The sequence below is a fragment of the Pan troglodytes genome, chromosome 1 (genome assembly GCF_028858775.2).
Source record: "Pan troglodytes isolate AG18354 chromosome 1, NHGRI_mPanTro3-v2.0_pri, whole genome shotgun sequence".
NCBI lineage: Eukaryota > Metazoa > Chordata > Mammalia > Primates > Hominidae > Pan > Pan troglodytes.
In genome coordinates, this window is record NC_072398.2 from 199,937,545 (window position 1) to 199,961,611 (window position 24,067).

At 41.4% G+C, this 24,067-nt stretch overlaps 1 protein-coding gene across 50 annotated transcripts in view; it reads left to right on the forward strand.

The window, feature by feature from the left end:
• The window catches only part of PUM1 (pumilio RNA binding family member 1), a 136,979-nt gene that overhangs the window by 20,178 nt on the left and 92,734 nt on the right, over positions 1-24,067 (forward strand). For all 50 annotated transcript variants that reach the window (XM_009452446.3, XM_001157169.5, XM_009452426.3 and 47 more), the window contains exon 3: positions 17,484-17,552. In XM_009452446.3, the coding sequence (XP_009450721.1) occupies positions 17,484-17,552 (69 nt within the window). The remainder of the gene's footprint in view (positions 1-17,483; positions 17,553-24,067) is intronic.

Here is a 24,067-nt window from a genome sequence, read left to right on the forward strand (position 1 = left end):
TTTTTTTTTTATTTTGTTTTGAGACAGAGTTTCACTCTTGTTGCCCAGGCTGGAGTGCAGTGGCACGATTTTGGCTCACCGCAACCTCCGCCTCCCGGGTTCAAGCAATTCTCCTGCCTTAGCCTCCCGAGTAGCTGTGATTATAGGCGTGCGCCACCACACCCAGCTAATTTTGTATTTTTAGTAGAGATGGGATTTCTCCTTCTTGGTGAGGCTGGTTTCGACCTCCCGACCTCAGGTGATCTGCCCACCTCGGCCTCCCAAAGTGCTGGGATTACAGGCGTGAGCTACCGCCCCCAGCCCTTTTTTTTTTCTAAATTATTTTGAGACAGAGTCTTACGCTGTTGCCCAGGCTGGAGTGTAGTGGCACGATCTCGGCTCACTGCAATCTCCACCTCCTGGGTTCAAGCGATTCTCCTGCCTCAGGCTCCCGAGTAGCCAGGATTACAAGCGTGCACCACCACGTCCAGCTAATTTTTGTATTTTTAGTAGAGACTGGGTTTCGCCATGTTGACCAGGCTGGTCTTGAACTCCTGGCCTCAAGTGATCCACCCGCTTCAGCCTCCCAAAGTGCCAGGATTACAGATGTGAGCCACTGGGCTCAGCCTGAACTATTGATTTTTGTTGATAGCTTATTAATGGTTTTACTAGATTTAGTAGATGTGGATTTGTCTGTTGCCATTAGTAAGTGCTCTTTTATGGTCCAAGTACCTTTCTTAATATTTTTATGAGTCTCATCAGGAAAACTGTTCTAGGTTTTTGGAAATTGGGGGCCCTAAATATTTTTAAATTTATTTTTATTCATTAATTAATATTATCATCTTGTACAGATGGGGTCTCATGTTGCCCAGGCTTGTCTTGAACTTCTGGCCTCCAGCAGTCCTCCTGCCTTGACCTCCCAAAGTGCTGGTATTACAGGTGTGAGCCATCATGCCTGGCCTGTTAAAGATTTTTTAAAATAGCAGCTTTGGCCGGTGCAGTAGCTCAAGCCTGTAATTCCCAGCACTTTGGGAGGCTGAGGTGGGTGGATCGTCTGAGGCCAGGAGTTCGCGACCTGCCTGGCCAACATGGTGAAACCCTGTCTCTACTGAAAATACAAAAAAAATTTAGCCCGGTGTGGGGGTGGGCGCTTGTAATCACAGCTACTCAAGAGGCCGAGGCAGGAGAATCGCCTGAACCCTGTCGGGGTGGAGGTTACAGTGAACTGAGATCGCACCACTGCACTCCAGCCTAGGTGATGACTTCGTCTCAAAAAAAAAAAAAAAAAAAGCAGCTTTACAGATATGTAGTTTGTCCATTTAAAGTGTATAATTCCAGCTGGGCACGGTGGGTCACTCCTGTAATCCCAGCACTTTGGGAGGCCGAGGCTGGTGGATCACCTGAGGTCAGGAGTTCAAGAACAGCCTGGCCAACACGGTGAAACCCCATCTTTACTTAAAAAAATAAAAATAAAAATAAGACCGGGCACGGTGGCTCATGCTTGTAATCCTAGCACTTTGGGAGGCCGAGGCGGGTGGATCACGAGGTCAGGAGATCGAGACCAACATATGAAACCACATGTCTACTAAAAATACAAAAACTAGCTGGGCGTGGTGGCGCATGCCTTTAATCCCAGGTACTCAGGAGGCTGAGGCAAGAGAATTGTTTGAATCCGAGAGGCGGAGGTTGCAGTAAGCCGAGATCGTGCCATTGCACTCCAGCCTGGGTGACACAGCTATACTCTGTCTCAAACAACAACAACAACAAACAAAACAAAACAAAACAATAAAAATTAGCTGGGCTGGAGCCTGAGGCGGAGCTTGCAGTGAGCCGACATCATGCAATTGCACTCCAGCCTGGGGGACAAGAGCAAGACTCCATCTTAAAAAAATATATATAATTCAGTAGTTTTTAGTTTTTAGTGTATTCATTGTTGTGCAGATATCATAATCATTAATTTTAGAATATTTGCATTACCCCAAAAATCCTTTACCCAGCAGCCGTCACTCCCCAGTCTTAGGCAACCACCAGTCCACTTCTGTCTCTTTATTTGCCTGTTCTGGACATAAGCATGTTTTGTGACTGCCTTCTTTTACTTAGCATAATGTTTTAAGGGTTCATCTATGTTGTATGTAGCATTTATCAGTACATCATTTATTTTTATTTTTTATTTTTTAGATGGAGTCTCGCTGTCGCCCAGGCTGGAGTGCAGTGGCACGATCTCGGCTCACTGCAGGCTCCACCCCCTGGGGTTCACGCCATTCTCTTGCCTCAGCCTCCCGAGTAGCTGGGACTACAGGCGCCCGCCACCTTGCCTGGCTAATTTTTTGTATTTTTAGTTGAGACGGGGTTTCACAGTGTTAGCCAGGATGGTCTCGATTTCCTGACCTCGTGATCCACCCGCCTCGGCCTCCCAAAGTGCTGGGACTACAGGCGTGAGCCACTGCGCCTGGCCTTCTTTTTATTTTTGTATAATATTTCATTGTATAGATCTGCCACATTTAATTTATCCATTTATCAGTTGATGGGCCTTTTTTTCTTCTTTTTTGGCTATTATGGATAATGCTGCTATGAACATTTGTGTTCAAGTTTTTTTCTGTAGACATGCTTTCATTTCTCAGATTTGAGAGTATATAAATTTGTAATGTATAGGTACAAAAATAACAAATTTCTTCACTAGGGGCAGGTGCTCATTAGAAATGGGGGATGGGAGGATTAGTTTATCTACAACTTACACTGTGGATTTGGAATTTTTCCAAGCCACACATTTTACTGGGGCTAATGACTACTTTCTTTTCTCTATGAAGGAAGTATTTGGAGGCTAACACTGTAAATAAACTTGTTTACAACCCCGGGAAGAGGAGTGCTTAAACTGTAGAGAACAGGTGTTTTCAGTGAGCTCTGTAAACTCCTTAGGTGCAATGAATATGCAGTTGATTGATCTGCTGGTGACAATTTTTCTTTATTAAAGCAAGTTCCCTAAGAATTTTAACAAGGGGACAGTTCATTAACCTAGTCTTGGTTATTATATGTATTTAAAATCACCAAATTGGGTGTTAATTATTAAGAAATGTTCTCTGTAATGCCAGCAATTTGGGAGGCTGAGGCAGGTGGATCACCTGAGGTCAGGAGTTCAAGACCAGCCTGACCAACATGGTGAAACCCCCATCTCTACAAAAATACAAAAAAAAAAAAAAAAAAAAAAAAAATAGCCGGGCATGATGGGGGGGTGCCTATAATCCCAGGTTCTCAGGTGGCTGAGGCAGGAGAATCACTTGAACCCTGGAGGCGGATGTTGTGGTGAGCTGAGATCGCACCATTGCACTCCAGCCTGAGCAACAAGAATGAAACTGTCTCAAAAAAAAGGAAATGTTCTTTAATTTGTTAGAGTTTATTGAGTCAAATTGCTTCCCCCACCCAGTTGTCCCAAATTAGGGAGATACCACTTTTAAGGGTCAGAAGCCTTGTAAAATGCAAAACAATGAAATTAATGTGTCGTTCCTTTGGAGAAACTTAGTTTCATAAAGAGAGGAGGGAATTATAAAGATAATTGTTTCTGGCTAGGCGTGGTGGCTCATGCCTGTAATCCCAGCACATGAGGCAAGTGGATCACCTGAGGTCAGGAATTCGAGACCAGCCTAGCCAACATGGAGAAACCCTGTCACTACTGAGAAAAAAAAGAAAAATCATCTGGTGCATGCCTGTAATGGCTTGACTCTTGGAGGTGGAGGCTGCAGTGAGCCGACGTCGTGCTACTGCACTCCAGCCTGGGCAACAGAGCGAGACCCTGTCTTTTAAGAAAATGGTCTTTAAGTTCAATGTAACCCTTAAAAGTGATGTACATGGATTAAGGACTGGAAGAAAGTACTGCAAAGTATTTATATTTGTATGCATGGAGAGATTACAGGTAGTATGCTTTGCTCTTGTCCATTTTGTATTTTCTGAATTTCAAACAGTTAAAAAAGAAAAAAAGACAAACCTTATACCATGTGTTAAGAGCTTGGTCTGCCATTTTGAGTGAAAGCAGATGGTTTACACATTTCCAGGGGAGTTTTGATGTTAGAAAAGACCTTGGAAATCGAAATTATTTAGCTTTTTTCCCCCGATGAAGTGCTGTCCTTTGCATTAGTTATCTCTCTTTTAATTTTTAAAAAAGTTAGTAGATATGTTGAATATAGGTTGCTGAAATAGGTTGGGTGTATTCAATGAGATCTAGAGGCAATTTTATTTTATTTTATTTCATTTATTTATTTATTTATTTTTTTGATACAGAGTCTCGCTCTGTTGCCCAGGTTGGAGTGCAGTGGTGCAATCTCGGCTCACTGCAACCTCTGCCTCCTGGATTCAAGCGATTCTCATGCCTCAGCCTCCTGAGTAGCTGGGATTACAGGGATGCACCACCATGCTTGGCTAATTTTTATACTTTTAGTAGAGACAGGGTTCCAACCATGTTGACCAGGCTGGTCTCGAACTCCTGACCTTAGATGATCCACCTGCCTCGGCCTCCCAAAGTCCTGGGATTACAGGCGTGAGCCACTGGGCCTGGCCTTGAGGTGATTTTATTTTAGTATTATTTCCTTTCTGTATCTAGAATTAATAACGAGTAATCATATGCTTTGTCCTGGAAGTGTTCTAATATTTTTACATGATTTGAACCACTCAGTACTGTATGCACATTTTTATCTTTCTCGTTTTTTTTTTAAAAAAGTATGTTAGTCCATTTTGTGTTGCTATAAAGGAATATAGGAGACTGGGCACTTTATAACAAAAAGAGGTTTATTTGTCTCAGTTTTGCAGACTGTACAGGAAGTAAGTTACAGCATCTGCTGCTGGTGAGGCCTCAGGACACTTTTACTCATGGCAGAAGGCACAGTGGGAGCACATGTGTCACATGGTCAAGAGAGGGAGCTGGAGAGAGAAGAGGTTCCAGGCACTTTTAAACAGCCAGCTCTTGTGTGAATTAATAGAGTGAGAACTCATTCATTACCATGGAGAGGATATCAAGTACTTCCTGAGGGATGGGCCCCCATGACCCAGACACTACACACTAGGTTCACCTCCAACCTTAGAAGTCACATTTCAGATGAGATTTGGAGGGGACAAACATCCAAGCTATATCAAAGTATAATATCCTTTCCCCACACCCCCCGCCCCCCCAGAGGATAGCTTTTCTTTAAAAAAAAAAATTTACTTTTTGACTGGCCGTGATGGCTCATGCCTGTAATCCTAGCACTTTGGGAGGCCAAGGTGGGAGGATCACTTGAGTCTAGGAGTTGGAGAACAGCTGGGGCAACATACCAAGACCCCCATATCTGTTAAAAAAAATTTAAAAAGCTTAATAGTTTAGTTTTCATAAGTGCTCAGTGAATGGCATGATGCTATTCAAAATTGAATTTAATTATTTCCTTCAATTCCTGTACTGTATTCTGTTTCTGTGGTTGATATATCCATTTGTGGCATGTTAGGAGCTATCCTAGATTTCTGCCTCCCGTTTCTGCCGACAATAGTTCCGAGATTATACCTATGTTGCTTTATTTGATAGGCTCATGTTTCTTGCCTGGAGATGTTCAGTAGTCTTCTCACTGGCTTTCCTGCATCTCCCCTTTTCTTCTTTGTAGCCATTGTCTGTGCCACTGCCAAATTGATGTTTTTGAAGATATGATCTGCTTATTTCTCACCCTTTTGCTCACACACTCGTGTGTGTGTGCGTTTTCTTTCCTGTTGCTTTTGGGATAACTTCTAAGCTCCTCCTCATAGCATAGGAGACCTTTCATGTTATTTTTTTTTTAAAGATAAAATAAATTTTTATTTTAAATTTATTATTAGTTTTAGAGATGAGGGTGTTCACTTTGTTGCCCAGGCTGGACTTGAACTCCTGGCCTCAAGCAGTCCCTTCCCCCTTGTGTAGCTGGCACTACAGGCACATGCCTTCGCATGCCCAGCTGTCTTTTGTGTTTTGGTCCAGCTTGCTTCTCCAGTCCTTACTGGCGCTCCATTTCGGCTATACTAAAGTATTTGTAGTTTTGTGAATACCCATCCTATTTTTATAGTTTGTGCAGTTTCTCAGCATACTAGTGCTATTTTTATTTATGTAGTTTTCTCTGCTTGGAATCCCCTACCTTCTTCATTTACCTGGCCTTTTCCTCATCTTTCAAGCTTCAACTAATGTATCTTCATCTCTGATAAATGTACGCCTTTACTCCCACTTTTCTCCAAGGTTGGGTGCCTGCCTTTGATGCCACTATTGTATGTCGTACACATCTCATTGAAGCTTTTAGCTTCCTGTATTGGAGTTTAATATTTACTTTTTCCCTTACCATCCGGTGCTAGGAAGCTGTTTCAATAAAGAGATTCTTGGCGGGGCATGGTGGCTCATGCCTGTGATCCTAGCACTTTGGGAAGCCAATGTGGGAGGATCGCATGAGCCTAGGAGTTCTACAAGAGCTGTGGCAGCATAGTGAGACCCTTGTCTCTATTTTTTAAAAAAAAGAGATTCTTGGGCTTAAGTCCAGTCCTGCTGAATCAGAATTCTCAATGATAAGACACAGTTCATGTATTTTGTTTTTAATATTTATTATTATTATTTTTGAGATGGAGTTTCGCTCTTGTCGCCCAGGGATTACAGGTGTGAGCCACTGGGCCCAGCATGAGTTTTTTTTAATTTCTTGTGAGATAGAGTCTTGCTCTGTTTCCCAGGCTGGAGCACAGTGGCAGCATCTCAGCTCTCTGGCTCACTGCAGCCTCTGCCTCCTGGGTTCAAGCGATTATCCTGCCACAGCCTCCCAGGTAGCTGGGATTACAAGTGTGCCACCATGCCTGGCTAATTTTTGTATTTTTAGTAGAGACGGGGTTTTACCATGTCAGCCAGGCTGGTCTTGAACTCCTGACCTCAGGTGATTAGCCTGCCTCAGCCTCCCAAAGTGTTGGGATTACAGGCGTGAGCCACTGGGTCCAGCCTAACATCTTTTTATATACACCCATCTATAGCCTACGTTATAGAATCCTTACACATACATAACATTTTTCTGTGTTTAAAAAGTTTTAGCCTGGGTAGGCTGGGTGCAGTGGCTCATGCCTGTTATCCCAGCACTTTGGAAGGCTGAGGTGGGTGGATCACAAGGTCAGGAGATTGAGACCATCCTGGCTAACACAGTGAAACTCTGTCTATACTAAAAATACAAAAAAATTAGCCGGGCGTGGTATCAGGCGCCTGTAGTCCCAGCTACTCAGGAGGCTGAGGCAGGAGAATGGCATGAACCCGGGAGGCAGAGGGAGCTTGCAGTGAGCTGAGATCGTGCCACTGCACTCCAGCCTGGGTGACAGAGCGAGACTCTGCCTCAAAAAAAAAAAAAAATTTTTTCTTTTTGTTAGCATGGGTAACAGGGAGACCTCATTGCTATAAAAAAATTAAAAAGTCAGCCAGGCATGGTGACATACACGTGTAGTCCCAGCTACTCAGGCAGCTGAGGTGGGAGGACTGCTTGAACCTGGCAGGTGGGGACTGCTGTGAGCTGTATTTGTGCCACTGCATTCCAGCCTGGGTGACAGAATGAGGCATTGTCTCAAAAAGAGAAAAGAAAAAAATATATATATATATATATAAAATTTTAAAACATTTTAAATGGCTATATAAATTCTCTAAGTATATGCTTTAATAATTACTGCTGTATTTAGACTGTTTCCATCTTTTCCTATTACAGTACCAGGTTAAAGATGTTTGTTAACAAATCTGTGCCCATATTTCTCATGATTTGCTTAGGTTAAATTCCTAGAAGTGGAATTACCAGATCAAAGGGCATGAATATTAATCAAACCCATGTTACATATTGTCAGATGTCCAGAAAAGTCAAATAAAGCAAGGTAAAGTTGTGTGTATTTGTATGCGTGTTTTAAAGAAGGATAAGAATCATCTTAAAGAACCTAGCTCTAGCAGTACTATTTCACCACTTATATGACTAAGGGCAGTTTCTCACATTACAAATATTTGTATGTAATGCCTGTCATGTTTTTGATACTGTGCTAGATGCTCAAGGGATTATTTTTAGGGAGATAAGACAAATCACCATAGCACTGTTAATAAGGTGCGGTTTGGTACTTGGCGGGTGTTACTTCAGATGTTAAGGAGAGTGTAGAAAGTAGTGTCTACCATGGTCTTTGAACAGTAGTCTACATTTCTGCAATGCCTAGTCCATCGCAAAGGGAGAGCAAATCAACTAGAGAAGTAATCGCAGGTTAAAGTTTTTCCCCCTTGTTTAAATAATTTCTACCCCCTCAGTTCATGGAGACTAACACTGTAGGCATGCCTGGTAGCTGATAGTTCTCCTCTGAACATATTTCTCTCTCTCTTTTTTTTTTTAACCTTTAGCTTTAAAGATCATCTGCATTTTCTTCTGTAATAAAAGATATCCACCCATTTGGCCATATTTATTTATTCTTTAGCAGTTGAAGTATTAAATGATGCCAGGGTTTTTTTTTTTTTTTGAGATGGAGTCTCACTCTATTTCCGAGGCTGGAGTGCAGTGGCGAAATCTCGGCTCACTGCAACTTCCGCCTCCCGAGTTCACACCATTCTCCTGCCTCAGCCTCCCAAGTAGCTGGGACTACAGGCCCCTGCCACCACGCCTGGCTAATTTTTTTGTATTTTTTAGTAGAGACGGGGTTTCACCGTGTTAGCCAGGATGGTCTGCTGACCTCCTGACTGTGTTAGCCAGATGATCTCCTGACCTCGTGATCTGCCCACCTTGGCCTCCCAAAGTGCTGGGATTACAGGTGTGAGCCACCACGCCTGGCCCTAAATGATGCCAATTTTTATTTTAAATCCTGAATAATCTTATATTCCTTCTTTCTTTTTTTGAGACTGAATCGTTCTTTGTCGCCCGGGCTGGAGTGCAGTGGTGCAATCTTGGCCGCTTCCTTGGTTCAAGCAGTTTTCCTGCCTCAGCCTGCTGAGTAGCTGGGAATACAGGTGCCCGCCACCACGCCCAGCTAATTTTTTGTATTTTTAGTAGAGGCAGGGTTTCACCATGTTGGCCAGGCTGGTCTCAAACTCCTGACCTCAAGTGATCCGCCCGCCTTGGCCTCCCAAGTGCTGGGAGGCATGAGCCATTGCACCCAGCCTAAATTCATTATATTTTAGATCTTTAGCTTTCTCATGGGGAAGTAGATACCCAGACTTAATAAACCTTTTCACTGTCCACCTGCTAGTCTTGGAAAATAATTTTAATGAAGCGTCACCGATACTTGGACAGTTTCTGTCACGTCAGCAGAGAAATATCAACAGGAGTGATTGTAAAGTCTTATAATCCAAGTGTTACGATCTTTGACCCACTTTTCAATTTATTTCAAGATCTGATCTATATTATTTTCTAGCTCTTCTGGTTTATTGCTGAATAGTTGATGCCTGGTTTTTCCTTGTAGGATATTGTGGCTTCATAAAGAGTGAGAAATCTCATACTGAGTATTGTCTTTTAGTTTCTTCTGACCTTAACCCCTTGTTTAAGTCTTATGTACAATACACTGGTTGGTATCTGTTCTCAGCACAAAAAACTATCTGAAGCCAGTGTTCAGGGAAGAAACCACAACCATGGTAATCAGCAGTATCTTTACCTTCTCTCATATGGTTATCTGACTCATCAATTACTCTTATCTTCATCTGAAATGGGACAGTCATACTCTTCTTCATTATAGCTATCATACAACTGCCCTTGTGCTGAACCACCCACATTAATGTATTTTAGGCCTGGTCTTGATGTAAGTTCTTTGCCTCGTGTGGTTTTTCCTACCCTTCGTGTACTCTGAGTGTGGCTCCAAAGACCTAAACGTGTCCTCATGTATAGCCAGGAACTTCATAGCATTCTTCAAAACAGAACACTAAGCGGCTCCCCAGTGGAGAGCGTGAGGCCTCAGAGCACTCCGAATCCCTGCCTCCCCTGCTGTCCAATCCCATTTTTAGCCAAGTGCCCTGACTGGGGAGCAGGATGTTTGCCTGAACATATTTTTTGTAGAGATGAGAGTCTGCTGTGCTGCCCAGGCTGATCTTGAACTCCTGGCCTCGCCTCAAGTGATCCTCCTGCCTTGGCCTCGAAAGTACTGGCCATGTAGAGGTGTGAGCCACACTGTCTGGTCTGCTCTTGCCTTTGATGACAATAGGAACAAGTGGTAAAAGGCATAAAGAGCTGAATTTGGGCCGGGCATGGTGGCTCACACCTGTAATCCCAGCACTTTGGGAGGCCGAGGCAGGCGGATCATGAGGTCAGAGTTCAAGACCAGCCTGGCCAACATGGTGAAACCCCATCTCTACTAAAAAATACAAAAAAATTAGCCAGGTGCAGTGCCACGCACCCGTAGTCCCAGCTACTCGGGAGGCTGAGGTAGGAGAATTGCTTGAACTCGGGAGGCAGAGGTTGCAGTGAGCTGAGATAGTGCCACTGCACTTCAGCCTGGGCAACAGAGTGAGACTAAAAAAAAAAAAACAAACGAGTTTGAATTCTATTTCGGATCTTTATCAGTTACATGATTTTGGACAAGTAATTTCTGTAAACCTTGGTTTCCTCGTATATAAAGTGGAATAACGTCTGTTTCGCAGCGCCAGTGCCTGGTGTTTAGTGTTGTTGTTATTGACAGTTAATAAATGATATGAACATTCATTCATAACATCATGCAATAGGTTTTGCAGCCATTTATACCAAAAGAGGTTTTTTGGTTTTTTTCTCCTCCAGTAATTAGGAAAGAATGATTTATCTATATTTTGTTTAAGGGCTGTAATAACTTCTTGCTATTCTTTTCTTTTTTTTTTTATTTGAGATGGAGTTTCACTCTTGTTGCCCAGGCAGGAGTGCAATGGCGCTATCTCGGTTTACTGCAACCTCTGCCTCCCAGGTTCAAGCAATTCTCCTGCCTCAGCCTCCTGAGTAGCTGGGATTACAGGTGCATGCCACCATGCCCGGCCTAATTTTGTATTTTTAGTAGAGACGGTGTTTCTCCATGTTGGTCAGGCTGGTCTCGACCTCCTGACCTCAGGTGATCCGCCCGCCTCGGCCTCCGAAAGTGCTGGGATTATAGGTGTGAGCCACTGCGCCCCACCAACTTCTTGCTTTGCTTCCAAAATGGGAATAATATTATCTGTGTTTTCAGGGTAGTTATGACTTTTTTTTTTTCTTTTGAGACAGACTTGTTTTGTCACCCAGGTTGGAGTGCAGTGGTGCAGTCTCGGCTCACTGCAACCTCCGTCTCTTGGGCTCAAGTGATTCTTGTGCCTCAGCCTCCCAAGTAGCTGGGATTACAGGCATGTGCCATCATGCCTGGCTGATTTTCATATTTTTAATAGAGACAGGATTTTCTCATGTTGCCCAGGCTGGTCGCAGGCTCAAGGGACCCCCTTACCTCAGCCTCCTGTGTAGTTATGACTATTAAAAGAGATGATAAAGTGTATAAAGTATTTATGGGATCAGGACCAGACACAAAGTAAGTCTTAGTAATAGTTGTTATTAATACAGATATATCGTGTGCAGAAGATGCTGTAGAACAGATTTACTAGGTTTTTTTCCCTTTGTTGATTAAATTCAAATTAGATTAATTCTTATATTCTCTTTCCTTTTCTCATTGCTCAAGTTTCTCCTCTTTGCCTGCCATTTTCTCACTGGTATTTCCTTTCCATAATGGTTCCTGGCATCAACGATTCTGATTATATTGTTCTGATCTCTTTTAGTGAAATGGAACCATCATGATCTAGGTTTCTGTATGCAAAAAATCCTTGAGAACAAAAGTAGGTGTGGAGATGAAGAGCCTATCTTTATGAGGAAATAATCTAGCAAAGGCAGTTTTATTATTAAAGTATGGAAATCTACTCTAGTTAACAAAAATTCAGGGGATTTAATGAAAGAACACTAAGGACTCTCTGAACCTCAGAGCAAGAAATATATACGTGGGCTTCCTGAATACTTGGAGGCTTTCTGTTTTTTTTAAAGGGCACTGTAGTCCCTTGTCTCTGCTTCTTTCAGCACATTTCTTTTCTCTATGTTGACTGCTACCTTTTGCTTATACGTCAATTAGCCACCACACCTGGGTAATTTTTGTATTTTTGGTAGAGACGGGATTTCACCGTGTGGGCCATGCTGGTCTTGAACTGCTGACCTCGAGTGAAACTGTCCACCTCAGCCTCCCAAAGTTCTGTGATTGCAGGTGTGAGCCTGTACATTTGTTTTAATATGGAAATTTTCAGTGTGATTTAATGAACTCCCCAACTCAGTGATACTCTGTTGTAACTGAGTTTGGTTTCTCTTATCAGGCAACAGACAACTAGTCAAATCGGCTCCAGTAAAGGGATGTTCATTGTAAAGACACACTGAGCAGTTCAGGACAAGAATGCCAGCAAAGCAAGTACAAGAACTGAACCAGAATGCTAGCAAAACCTGTGTCGTTTTTAGTGATTTTATTCCAGAATGCATGGTTTAACATAATGTTTGCTTTATTCTGCTTTTTAAGATTCAATGTTCAATAATACCTGCTTGAAAAATGGATAAATTGTAATTATTCAAATAATTGAATTTCTATTTGGATCATTAACTTCTTACAATTCAGAATTCCTTTGTGCCCAAGTCTGTTTGAATTTATTTTCCATGGCTGGGTGCGGTGGCTAATACCTGTAATCCCAGCACTTTAGAAGGCGGGAGGATTGCTTGAGGTCAGGAATTCAAAACCAGCCTAGATGACATAGTGAAACCTTGTCTCTACAAAAAAATTAAAAACAATTAGCTGGGTGTGGTGGTGTGTGTCTCTAGTCCTGGCTACTCGAGAGGCTGAGGTGGGAGTTTGAGGCTGTAGTGAGCTGTGATTGCGCCACTGCATTCCAGCCTAGGTAACAGAGCCAGACCCTGTCTCAAAAAAGTAAAATGGGCTGGGCGTGGTGGCTAACACCTGTAAGCCCAGCACTTTAGGAGGCCATGCTGGATGGATCACTTGGGCTTAGGGCTTCGAGACCTGCCTGGGCAACATGGTAAAACCTCGTCTTCTTCAAAAAATATGAAAATTAGCTGGATGTGGTGGCACATACCTATAGTCTCAGCTGCTCAGGAGGCTGAGGTGGGAGGATCACTTGAGCCTGGAAGGTGGAGGTTGCGGTGAGGTGAGATCGCACCACTGCACTCCAGCCTGGGCAACAGCCAGACTCCATCTCAAAAAAAAAAAAAAAATCAGTAAGGTCGTCTTCTAAACTTCCTTTATTTCTTGGCTCGATAACCAATATGGTCTCCTAATTCTCTTCCTAGCCCTGTATTTAGATTTCCACCTTTTATTTCTGCCAGCCTACACTATAGTCAAGGAAAATACTATATTTTTTTTCTTTTTTTGTATTTTTTTTTAGAGACAGGATTCAAGCGATTCTCCTGCCTCGGCCTCCCGAGTGGCTGAGACTACAGGCATGCGCCATCACGCCCAGCTAATTTTTGTATTTTTAGTAGAGACGGAGTTTTGCCATGTTGGCCAGGCTGGTCTTGAACTCCTGACCTCAGGTGATCTGCCCGCCTTAGCCTCCCAAAGTGCTAGGATTACAGGTGTGAGTCACCACGCCTGGCCCACTTTATTTTATTTTTGAAACAGGGTCTCCCTCTATGGCCCAGGCTGGAGTGTAGTGGCGTTACCTTGGCTCATTGCAGCCTCCATCTCCGAGGCTCAAGCAGTCCTCCTGCTTTAGCCTCATGAGTAGCTGGGACTACAGGCACATGCCAAAAGATTTGTAAAGTGATACTTTTAATTTTTCATTTTCCAAAATGTGGTAATGTAGTTCCAGGTTTATCTATTTGATTAAAAACCTTTTTTTTTTTAAAAGATCACGCCACTGCACTCCAGCCTGGGCAACAGAGCAGGAGTCTCAAAAAACAAAACAAAACATTAACCTGAGACTCAAATAGATTGCTAGAGAAAAGGGAAGTGTAGAAGGAACTTGAAAGGCTTATTCTACCTTGATGGGAGCATTTACTCTGATTATAATTGACAGCTAGCTTTTCTCCTTTATCATGGAAAATACTTCTCACTTCTAAAATATTTCTTACAAATATTTCTTACAGTGCCTTCATTTTTTGATTTCTCTTGATTCTTGAGCATCTTTTTCTGAGTATTAGTTTTGTTTCCTAGGAAGAATTTTGTCTGGAGAGTCTGCCCTGTGGCAGTGACTGTACAAAATACAGCTCCCAGTATGAATAAATAAGTTCCCAAATAGTTAAAAACTTTTGTGAGAGAATGACTTGGTTTATCTCATGTAGTCAACGTGGGTGAATGGTTTAAAATGTAGTTTCTGCACTAGCAAAACTCTTAGAAATTGAGCCTCCTTTCTCAACAATTGACTGTAAGAGGTAGGGCAGGAGGGTGGTATACAGGGATAGGGAAAGAGTGTGGTTCTTATATAAATGAGGCAGCGGGAGATACCCTGAAAGAGGGAGGTGGGGAGGGTGAGTAGAGAGAAAAAGAGAGGGAGAGAAGAAACCAGAGAGAGAGAGAGAGGGCCAGGGGAGGCAGGGAGCGAGAGTGCACATATCCAAAAGAGTGTAAATAGATGGTGAAAGAGAATGGTGGCAGGAAGGTAGTGTAGAAAGGAATGGAAAATGCTACAAGGGCAGGATGAGCAAGTTTTGAAGGTAGGGGAAGAGATAGTGAAAAGCAAAGGCAAGACCAAGAGAGCACATTCATCGAAGCCCACAGCAGAGACTGACAGCAGTTTTATGTAGTAAAATAATAGAATATTGGAGGTGGAAACTTCCTTTGACTGCAAGGGGGCAGCTTGGTGGTACAGAAAGGGCCTTGAACTTTAAATGGGAAGACTTGGATTAAGATCCTGGCAGTGCCATGTAAGTGCTCTGAGCCTTAGTTTCCTCCTATGCTTTCCCCTACCTAACAATGGTTGGAGAAGGCATTTCTCGGAGGATCAGTTTCCTAATCTCTAAAATGGGAATAATCACTGTGAGGTTGTTGTGATGGCTACATAAATATACACAGTGCATACTTTTTTTCTTACTCCTCCTACTTAGTTTCCTTGGGACATATAAATAGAATTTTTAATATTTCTGGTTGAAACTGTATTTGTAGATTTTTGGATTTCCAAGAAATGTCTAGCTCTATTTAAATGTATAATTAGATTCCACAGAAAGAGCTAGATACAGAGCTTTGTGCATTTGATTTCCATGCTTTGTCAATGTTAATGCTGGCCTAAAGGTTTATCATTTCATATAACATGTGTAGAGTTCCTAGCTAACATCCTGTCTTCATCCTCCCTACCCTCCTTTATTTTTATTATATACAGTTTATGAGTCTATTTATTGTGCTCATCTAATAATGTAAACACCATGTAAAATGATCATAGCTCCTATTTCAGGGCCTTTTTAAAACACCACAATATTATAAGCCTTGTCTGTCTCTTTGTGCTCATGTAACTAACTGAACTTTACTCTTACTTTGAGTTTTATAAATTTCAATTTTTAGTGAGCATTCCCAATCTTTTGTATCTTAGTGATACGGTGTGTCTCATTTGTAGCATAGTATTGGCTGTGGGTTTTTAAAATATGTGATTGAAAACAATAATGCAACTGTATCTTTTTGCAGTGTTAGTTCTGACAGTTAAGATTCTTAGGTGATATAATGTATAGGCAGCTAGGCAGCATGTTATTAAATCCTTTTTTTTTTTCCGGAGACTGTCTCACTCTCACCCAGGCTAGAGTGTAGTGGCGTGATTTCCGCTGACTGCAGCCTCGACTGCCCGGGTGCAGGCTATCTTCCCACCTCAGCCTCCGGAGTAGCTGGGACCATAGGCGTGCATCACCGTGCCCAGCTATTTTATTTTTATTTTTATTTTTTAAATTTTTGTTTGTAGAGACAGGGTACTCTACTACATTGCCCAGGCTGGTCTTGAACTCCTGGGCTTTAGTGATCTTGCCTCAAATAAAATTCTTAAACTGATTCTCTTAATTGTATTCTGGCTCATGTTCTCCATACTCTTTTCTCTCATTGCTTGGCCCTAACTTGACCCTCAATACGTTTATCCAGTGGTAGAAATTGTAAACAGACATTGGAAGGTAGTGGAGATCAGAGGAAGGAGTTTGAGAGACTCCTGCTTCAGGTAGTCAACATTGTTTTTCATGTAGGCAGAAGAGCAAAGCCTACATCTTTTTTTTTTTTTTTTTTTTTTTTGAGACAGAATCTTGCTCTGTCACCCAGGCTGGAGTGCAATGGCGCGATCTTGGCTCACCGCAACCTCTGCCTCCCGGGTTCAAGTGATTCTCCCACCTCAACCTCCTGAGATTACAGGCGCCTGCCACCATGCCCGGCTAATTTTTGTATTTTTAGTAGATAACAGGGTTTCACCATGTTGGCCAGGCTGGTCTCGAACTCCTGATCTCAAGTGATCCTCCTGCCTCGCCCTCCCAAAGTGCTGGGGTTACAGGCTTGAGCCACTGCGCCCAGCCTTTTTTTTTTTGAAAAAGGATCTCCCTCTGTTACCTAGATTGGAGTCCAGTGGTGCGATCACGGGTCACTGCAGCCTCTAGCTCCTGGGCTTACGTGATCCTCCCACCTCACCCTCCTGAGTATCTGGGTGTGTGCCACCACAGCCCAACTAATTTTTGTATTTTTTGTAGAGAGGGGAATTTTGCCATGTTCAGGCTGGGAGCCTACGTCTTTAATAAACAAAGGAATGTACTCTTGAATCCCTTGCCCAGGGGTAGGTGGTGACTCTAGCCTCAGACAGCAGAGACATGCTTGCTGCTCATAACGAAGAAGACCAGTAAACTAGTTGAATTATAACTGTTTTGAATAATCTATTTCACACATCATCCTTGATGTTATTACCTTGTAGGAATGGCTTTGGAGATAGGTAAATTGAAGCCTAAAGAGATTGTTATGCTGTAGGTAGGATTACATTTAACAATGAGTAAGGTTTGGAGGGATTCTTGTGACATGTTATTTTCTCCCCCTGGTTAGGTTTGGGGAGCCCCCAGGGATCTCCCAATATGGAGAGATATTGGGATACTTCATTATAGGGTTTGCATCCCCCTTTCCTGAGGTTTACCAAAGAGAAATAGTGGATTGAATCAAATGCACTCCCTAATTTAACTTAACTGTTCACAACTGGGGAGGAGCCATGATCTTTTGACTCATTAGGTCACATAGTCATCTTGAAGGCATCATTGCTCTTCAGAATGTTGGTCTTATTAAATTAAAAAGTATGAAAAATAGCTAACATAATTCTCATGATGGAATTTGCTTTTTCATTCATTTGGATTTTGTGTTTTTCATGTTTTGCAAATATAAGGGAATGGGAGGGGAGAAAGTAGGGGTCATTGCTGAACCCTGATGGTTAAAGGTAAGTGGATGTTTAATCTCTTAGTCACTTGATCATTGCTATTGTCTTTGCCAATGTCTGAAAGTAAACATAGAATAAATTTTCAATTGTGTGTAATGTGTATGTAAAATTCAAGATGCTGACTTGAAGATTTTTCCTTCTCTATTCTAAACAATAGGTGCGTTCCATGGATGAACTGAATCATGATTTTCAAGCACTTGCTCTGGAGGGAAGAGCGATGGGAGAGGTAAGTGAACTGGTGTGTCAGAAAAGTGGGTCTGTTTTTAAGGGAAGGTTGGAGTTGTCTTTCATCAAATGTGTCCAAATCTAGTCTCCAGAAATATGTGCTTGCTTTTCCTTGTTGCCATTCTCATGATAGGAACGGGATGCTGGAGAATTTTGCCAAAACTATGTCATTAAAAGAAGAATGTTAACCATAACCTAATGTCTTCAAAACAAAGTAGCCAAAATGTGAGCACAAATTATTGAATATTAATGTTAGCTATAAATTGAGACATTAAAAGTTTAAGAAGTATTTTAATTTTATATGCATTAAATAAAAGGCCAACCTTTACTTCATTTTCCAGTGGCTAGGTTTTCCCCCAACCCACCCCCCCGCCAATGGCAAAGGGAGTCTTAGATTGGCTGCTAATCAGAAAATGTCAGTAACCTATTTTTAGAGTAGTGCCTTTTTTGAGGAAGTTGTTTAGAGCTCCATTGTGAAAGGGAAGTTGTTAGGTTTCTAGTGGAGGAATTACAGAAGGTAGAGACCTGAGCCAGTCATCCATTACAGGAAATTCAGAAATAAGAATTTTGCTTTGACTGTAATGTTTAAAATTTGCAGAAACAAAATTTACTTTTATCCATTACATCAATAGAGAGGGTTGCTGTAAGTCTTAAAAAGGAAGGGGGGGAGTATAGATATCTAACATGTAGCCAACTGCTGGCTATTGTAGCTGTGACAATAAGCATGTATTGATGACAAAGGTAGAATATACAGTTTGAATTAACTACTTAAAATACCACAGGCCCACAAGTGACATTTGTTGTGGCTCTCTTGTTCTGGAAAGTAACGTTAGATTTTCTCTTCCATTTCATTTTTTGTGTATCTAATATTTGATAGCTCCTACATCGATTTTAATATTTCACAAGAGGGAGAATTACTTTATTCTAGGGTCCTCATTTATACCATTTATTAGATACATTTGTTCTTTGATTCAGCAAATATTTGATCCCCAGGCACTGTGCTAGGTTCTGAGGTCAAAATTAGGATAATTACTCTTCTGAGTTTGAAGCAAATACTCCTTGATTGCCTTTGTGGTTAGGCAGTGAACAGTTAAAAATTGTTGATGTTTAAACTGAGATCCATAATTTCTTTGTTACAAGATTTTGTTTCCAACTTTCTGAATCTTCTTGTGGCCACAGAGTCCAGTGTCCTATCATCTTGAGTTCATGCATTTTTGGTCTGTTTTCCTCCTAGAGCTTTAGGAGATGATTGGGAGATGTCCTTGTGTTTCCTGTGCCTGCCTAATGTCACTGACACAATGCAAATCAATAAACCCTGTATGGTTTAGAAAGTCTAAAAGTCTTTGTCACTAAGTTTTTGGAGCAGATTTGAACAGAAAGTTAACATATTTGTTGGATATTAAGTATAGAAAGAGAAACTATATTTATTGTCTTTCTTACTCCTATAATTCTAAGCTGGTGTATTCCACCAAAAATCCAATTCCAGGTGTTTTTCTTTCTTTTTTGAATTTTTTATAAAAATAGAGACAGAGTCTCACTATGTTGTCCAGACTAATCTTGGGCTCAAGTGATCCTTCTGCCTTGGCCTCCCAAAGTGTTGAGATTACAGGCATGAGCCACTGTGTCCAGCCTGTTTTTATTTTTAAAAAATTAATGATACAAGATAAGAATAATGCCCTATTATTGTTTTGTGAGCAACAGTTTATAATCACTGAATGCTTAATTTTAATTGATTAGCAAACAATTTCAGTAGAGGGTAAAGTTTATTTAAATGACAAGTTGACAGTGTTCAATTCTTTTTTTATCATTTTTTTCTTCTTCCAGAAACGCCTTTTTTTGTGTGTGTGTGTGTGGTATATGTATATAATTCCTTGGGCATGAATATAGGCATATGTTAATAACAAAACAGTATATTCCATCAGTAATGCTGTGTCATTCTTCTTCCTTTCCCCACTATTCACAAGTAACAGTAACAACTACCATTTATCAACCATAGGTAGATGCTAAGGGGCTTTTATGCATTATCTGATTAATAACTCTATGAGGACAGTTCTATTATCCGGATAAGGAAAAAGGCCAAGAGAGACGAAATAATTTGCCAGAGGTAACACATCTAGTAAGTGATAGGATTCTTCCCTGGCTTCCTCCCACTGCAAGGCATGTGCCCTTAATTAGGGTAAATGAAGTTAATGTTTGTAAAATAATTGAGAGGTAAAACATTTCCTAAGTGTGGAGTGAGGTTTCTGTATTCAAGGAGTTCTTTCTTTAGCTAGTTAAGGAAAGAATGAATATACATATAAACAGAAAGAGTAAATTTTTTTCTATGTATGGTTGGAGTTCAGAGAAGGCAGGATCATTATTGACAGGACTAGTTAGACTTCAGTGGAGGAGGAGAGATATTCCTTAAAAAGCATCTTCTAGTTTAGTTAGGCTTTGGATAGGTACAGATTAAGAGAATTTTTTTTGCAGCAACGGGAGAACAGCACAAAAGAAAAAATGAAAATAAGCTTTTTTTCCTTTTCTTTTTTTTTTTTTAAGAGACTGAGTCTCACTCTGTCACCCAGGCTAGAGTGAAGTGGCACAATCTCGGCTCACTGTAACCTCCGCCTCCTGGGTTCAAGCAGTTCTCCTGCCTTAGCCTCCCAAGTAGCTTGGACTACAGGTGCATGCCGCCATGCCCGGCTAATTTTATTTTTGTATTTTAGTAGAAACAGGGTTTCACTGTGTTACCCAGGCTGGTCTTGAACTCCTGAGCTCAGGCAGTCGCCTGCCTCGGCCTCCCAAAGTGCTAGGATTACAGGCGTGAGCTACCGTGCCCGGTGGAAAATAAGCTTTTATAATAAAAAAGAACAGCTTCTAATTAACTTCATTAAATTTTCTTCCTTTTTAGCAATAAAACATCTCTGAGAGGGAGTGTGTATAAATACAGTATTTACTGGCCGGGCGTGGTGGCTCACGCCTGGAATGCCAGCACTTTGGGAGACCGAGGTGGGCAGATCACCTGAGGTCAGGAGTTTGAGACCAGCCTGGTCAACATAGTGAAATCCCATCTCTACTAAAAATACAAAAATTAGCTGGGCGTGATGGTGTGCGCCTGTAGTCCCAGCTACTTGGGAGACTGAGGCAGGAGAATCACTTGAACCCAGGTGGTGGAGGTTGCACTGAGCCCAGATAGTGCCACTGTACTCCAGCCTGGGCAACAGAGTGAGTGAGACTCCGTCTCAAAAAAAAAAAAAAAAAAAAAAAAAGACAAAAAACAAACCAGTATTTACCCATATAAACACTAGAAGTAAATTGCATGACTTTTAAGCTAGGCACCATATCTTCGTTTCAGTTATTTGGTTTCTTTGTGGATGTGTGGGCACCTATGCGCGTGTGCATCTGTGTGAGTCATTAGGGTAAATGCTAGTTATGTAAAGAATGTATGGAGTCTTTAGAATTCAAATAGAATTGGTTCCATTCAAAGTAATTGATTTCTAGTAGTTGAAAATTAGTGCTGGTTGACTCTTGTTACATTTTTTTTCCTTCAAAGCCACTGTTGGCCTCTTGGTGTCACTTTGAAAGGTTTAGAGTATTTCTTAGAAGAAATCTTGCTAAGAGGTGACTACTTAAAAATATCACTCTCCAAGCTGTTCTTAGCTGAAGGACTCACAGTACAAGTGCTTTATGTGCTTCCTATTCTACAAAGCTAATATAAAAAAGAAGATAGGAAAAGATCTTAGGATCAAGGCCACAAATTATTTAAAAATTTTGTCTACTTTCCTTCTTAGCCCCTTTCATTTGGCTTAAAGCCCTGAGAAGTTTAAAGGCACATACTTTAGCAGCTTTTATTTATATATGAAGAGATCAGTCCGCTAATCGAGGATTCTAGAAAAGGATGTTTGTAGTAGAGAGGAAGGCTCACTGACCTTGGGCTTCTGGGCTCTATTTCTAAATTGGTTTGGTTTATGATCTTGCATAACCTGTTTGCTCCACCTTTAGGTTGGCAGCATTGTTACTGTTCATGACCTAGAAAAGGATGCATTTTTAAAAAAGAAGTTGTAGTTGGAAAGTACTTTGAGAGTTTGACAGAAAGGTACTTTGTTCGCATAATTGGTTTTTTAACTTTTAAAAATCAAGGACCTTTTTTTCCCTTAAGATTCTTTAATGTTTTATGTGTAGTGAACTTGACAACTTCCAGGGAAGTTAAAATAGTAGTGAATACTAGCTTATTTCTACAACAAATGGATTATATTTAGATATGTGACTCTTCATCTTTGTCTTAGAAAGCTGAAGCATAGAAAAACATACCCTTGATTATAACAAGTTTGTAAACCTGACAAAGGAAATCTAGAAAGTGCTCCTATATACAGAGTGATAACAAATCCTACCTTATTCACAGGAATTAGGATAACCTGAGATATATTTAAATTGTAGCTTTATATTCTCATTAGACATTATATAGTACTTGATCCATAGGTGTGGGATAGCAGAGTGGCTTATAGAGGGAGGAATTGGATAGTGATTTGGGTGAGCTGTTAATCCAAAGAAAGGCAAAATTTGGTGGGATAGAGGTAGCATTGGATTGGGCCAGAACTCTGACGCCACAACTTCTTAGAGCCTAGGTTCAAACATTCATCTTCTTTGCACTTACTTTTTTCTACCCGTAAGACAAAGATGTTGGACTAGATAGTTTCCTAGGACCTTTTCAGGTCTAAGATTCTGGGAGCTTGCCCTTCTTTCTCTCTTTAAAAAGACAGAAAAGAGGAATTGTTCTGGCCTTTTTAGGATATAGTAGAGAGTGTCTAAAAGATATCCTTTTAGATTGACTTTCCCCCTGTGATTTAGAGATTTTGTAACTTTTCATTGGGTTTTTTTTTTTTTTTTGAGACAGAGTCTCGCTCTGTCACCAGGCTGAAGTGTGGCGCGATCTTGGCTCACTGCAAATTCCGCCTCCCGGGTTCAAGCGATTCTCCTGCCTCAGCCTCCTGAGTGGCTGGGAGTACAGATGTACACCACCACACGCCCAGCTAATTTTTGTATTTTTAGTAGACAGGGTTTCACCATGTTGGCCAGGATGGTCTCTATCTCTTGACTTTGTGATCCGTCCACCTTGGCTTCCCAAAGTGCTGGAATTACAGGCATGAGCCATGGCGCCTGGCCTCATTGGGTTCTTTAAAGTGACTTATTCACTGTCTGCAGCTGCCCAAGAGATTGAAGTGTCCATCAGAGTTCATGGGATGGTAATACTGGAGTCAAGGCAAGTATTAGCCTGACTCCAGTATGGAGACTAAATCTGTTAAATTTTTTTTCCACATCTTTCTATTATGGCAAACAGTCTCTTAATAGAATTGGAGGCTTTTGAATAGCTAAAAGTACTTCTAGAATCCACAGCTCTGGGAGGGCTACCTTAAATTAACACTGGCAGTTCTTTGCAATTAGGGTGCCATAAAAGCAGCACAGTTGACTCCAAAATGGATTGAGTTTTGGAAAGATGTCTGCCAGCAAAATCATATAGACTTTCTTGCTGAAGGGATGAAAAATTAATAATGCCTTGAGGTATATTAATATAAAAATATGTGACCAAGCAGTGTAATTAATTCCCCTTTTTCCTCAAAATGTAGCCTTTTTTTTTTTTTTGAGGTGGAGTTTCACTCTGTCACCCAGGCTGGAGTGCAGTGGTGCGATCTCAGCTCACTGCAACCTCAACCTCCTGGGTTCAAGCAATTCTCCTGCCTCAGCCTCCCAAGTAGCTGGGACTGCAGGTGTGTGCCACCATTCCCAGCTAATTTGTTGTATTTTTTTTTAATAGAGACAGGGTTTCACTATGTTGGCCAGGCTGGTCTCAAACTCGTGACTTCCAGTGATCCACCTGCCTCTGCCTCCCAAAGCGCTGGGATTGCAGGCGTGACCCACTGCGCCCAGCCAAAATGTAGCTTTCGCGTACAATAGGAATAGTAAAAACACCCTAGTTCCCTTAACTTTATGTTTTTTGGGTATTTTTTTGACATCTTGCTCTTGAAAGGAAGTGTTTATTTTAGAAAAAACAGCTAACCATGCCAAGTGGTCTGGAGGAACAAGATCTTGGTAGATGGCTTATTTTAGGTTAATGACTGTTAGAGGTAAAGTGACCTTTTTATCAGTATTGTTTGAGGAAGTTCCTGGGACCCAAAATAATAATTTTGGGATTGGGATTGGGCACTTTGAGGAACGAGATAGGAGAAGGTGTTTTCTAACCCAGGAAATGTGGTCATAACTGATTTGGAACGTAGTTCCCAGGTCTGTCCTGACTTTGAGACCAATGTGCAAACCCCACCCATTCTTCTGTCTGTCTTCTAACCTGCACTGGGAAGACCGGGAACATACTACTGTATGTAGATGTTAAGCTGTCTTGGAATGTTTGAATGCAGCAAATCATACTCTTGCAGCAGAAGATCCACATGCTGCTTACTTTGTCTTCATTAAATTTCTTCCCTTTCATCAACCTCCTTTGGCTAAAATGTTACTCTTTTATCCATACTAGCATGCTTTATTGGA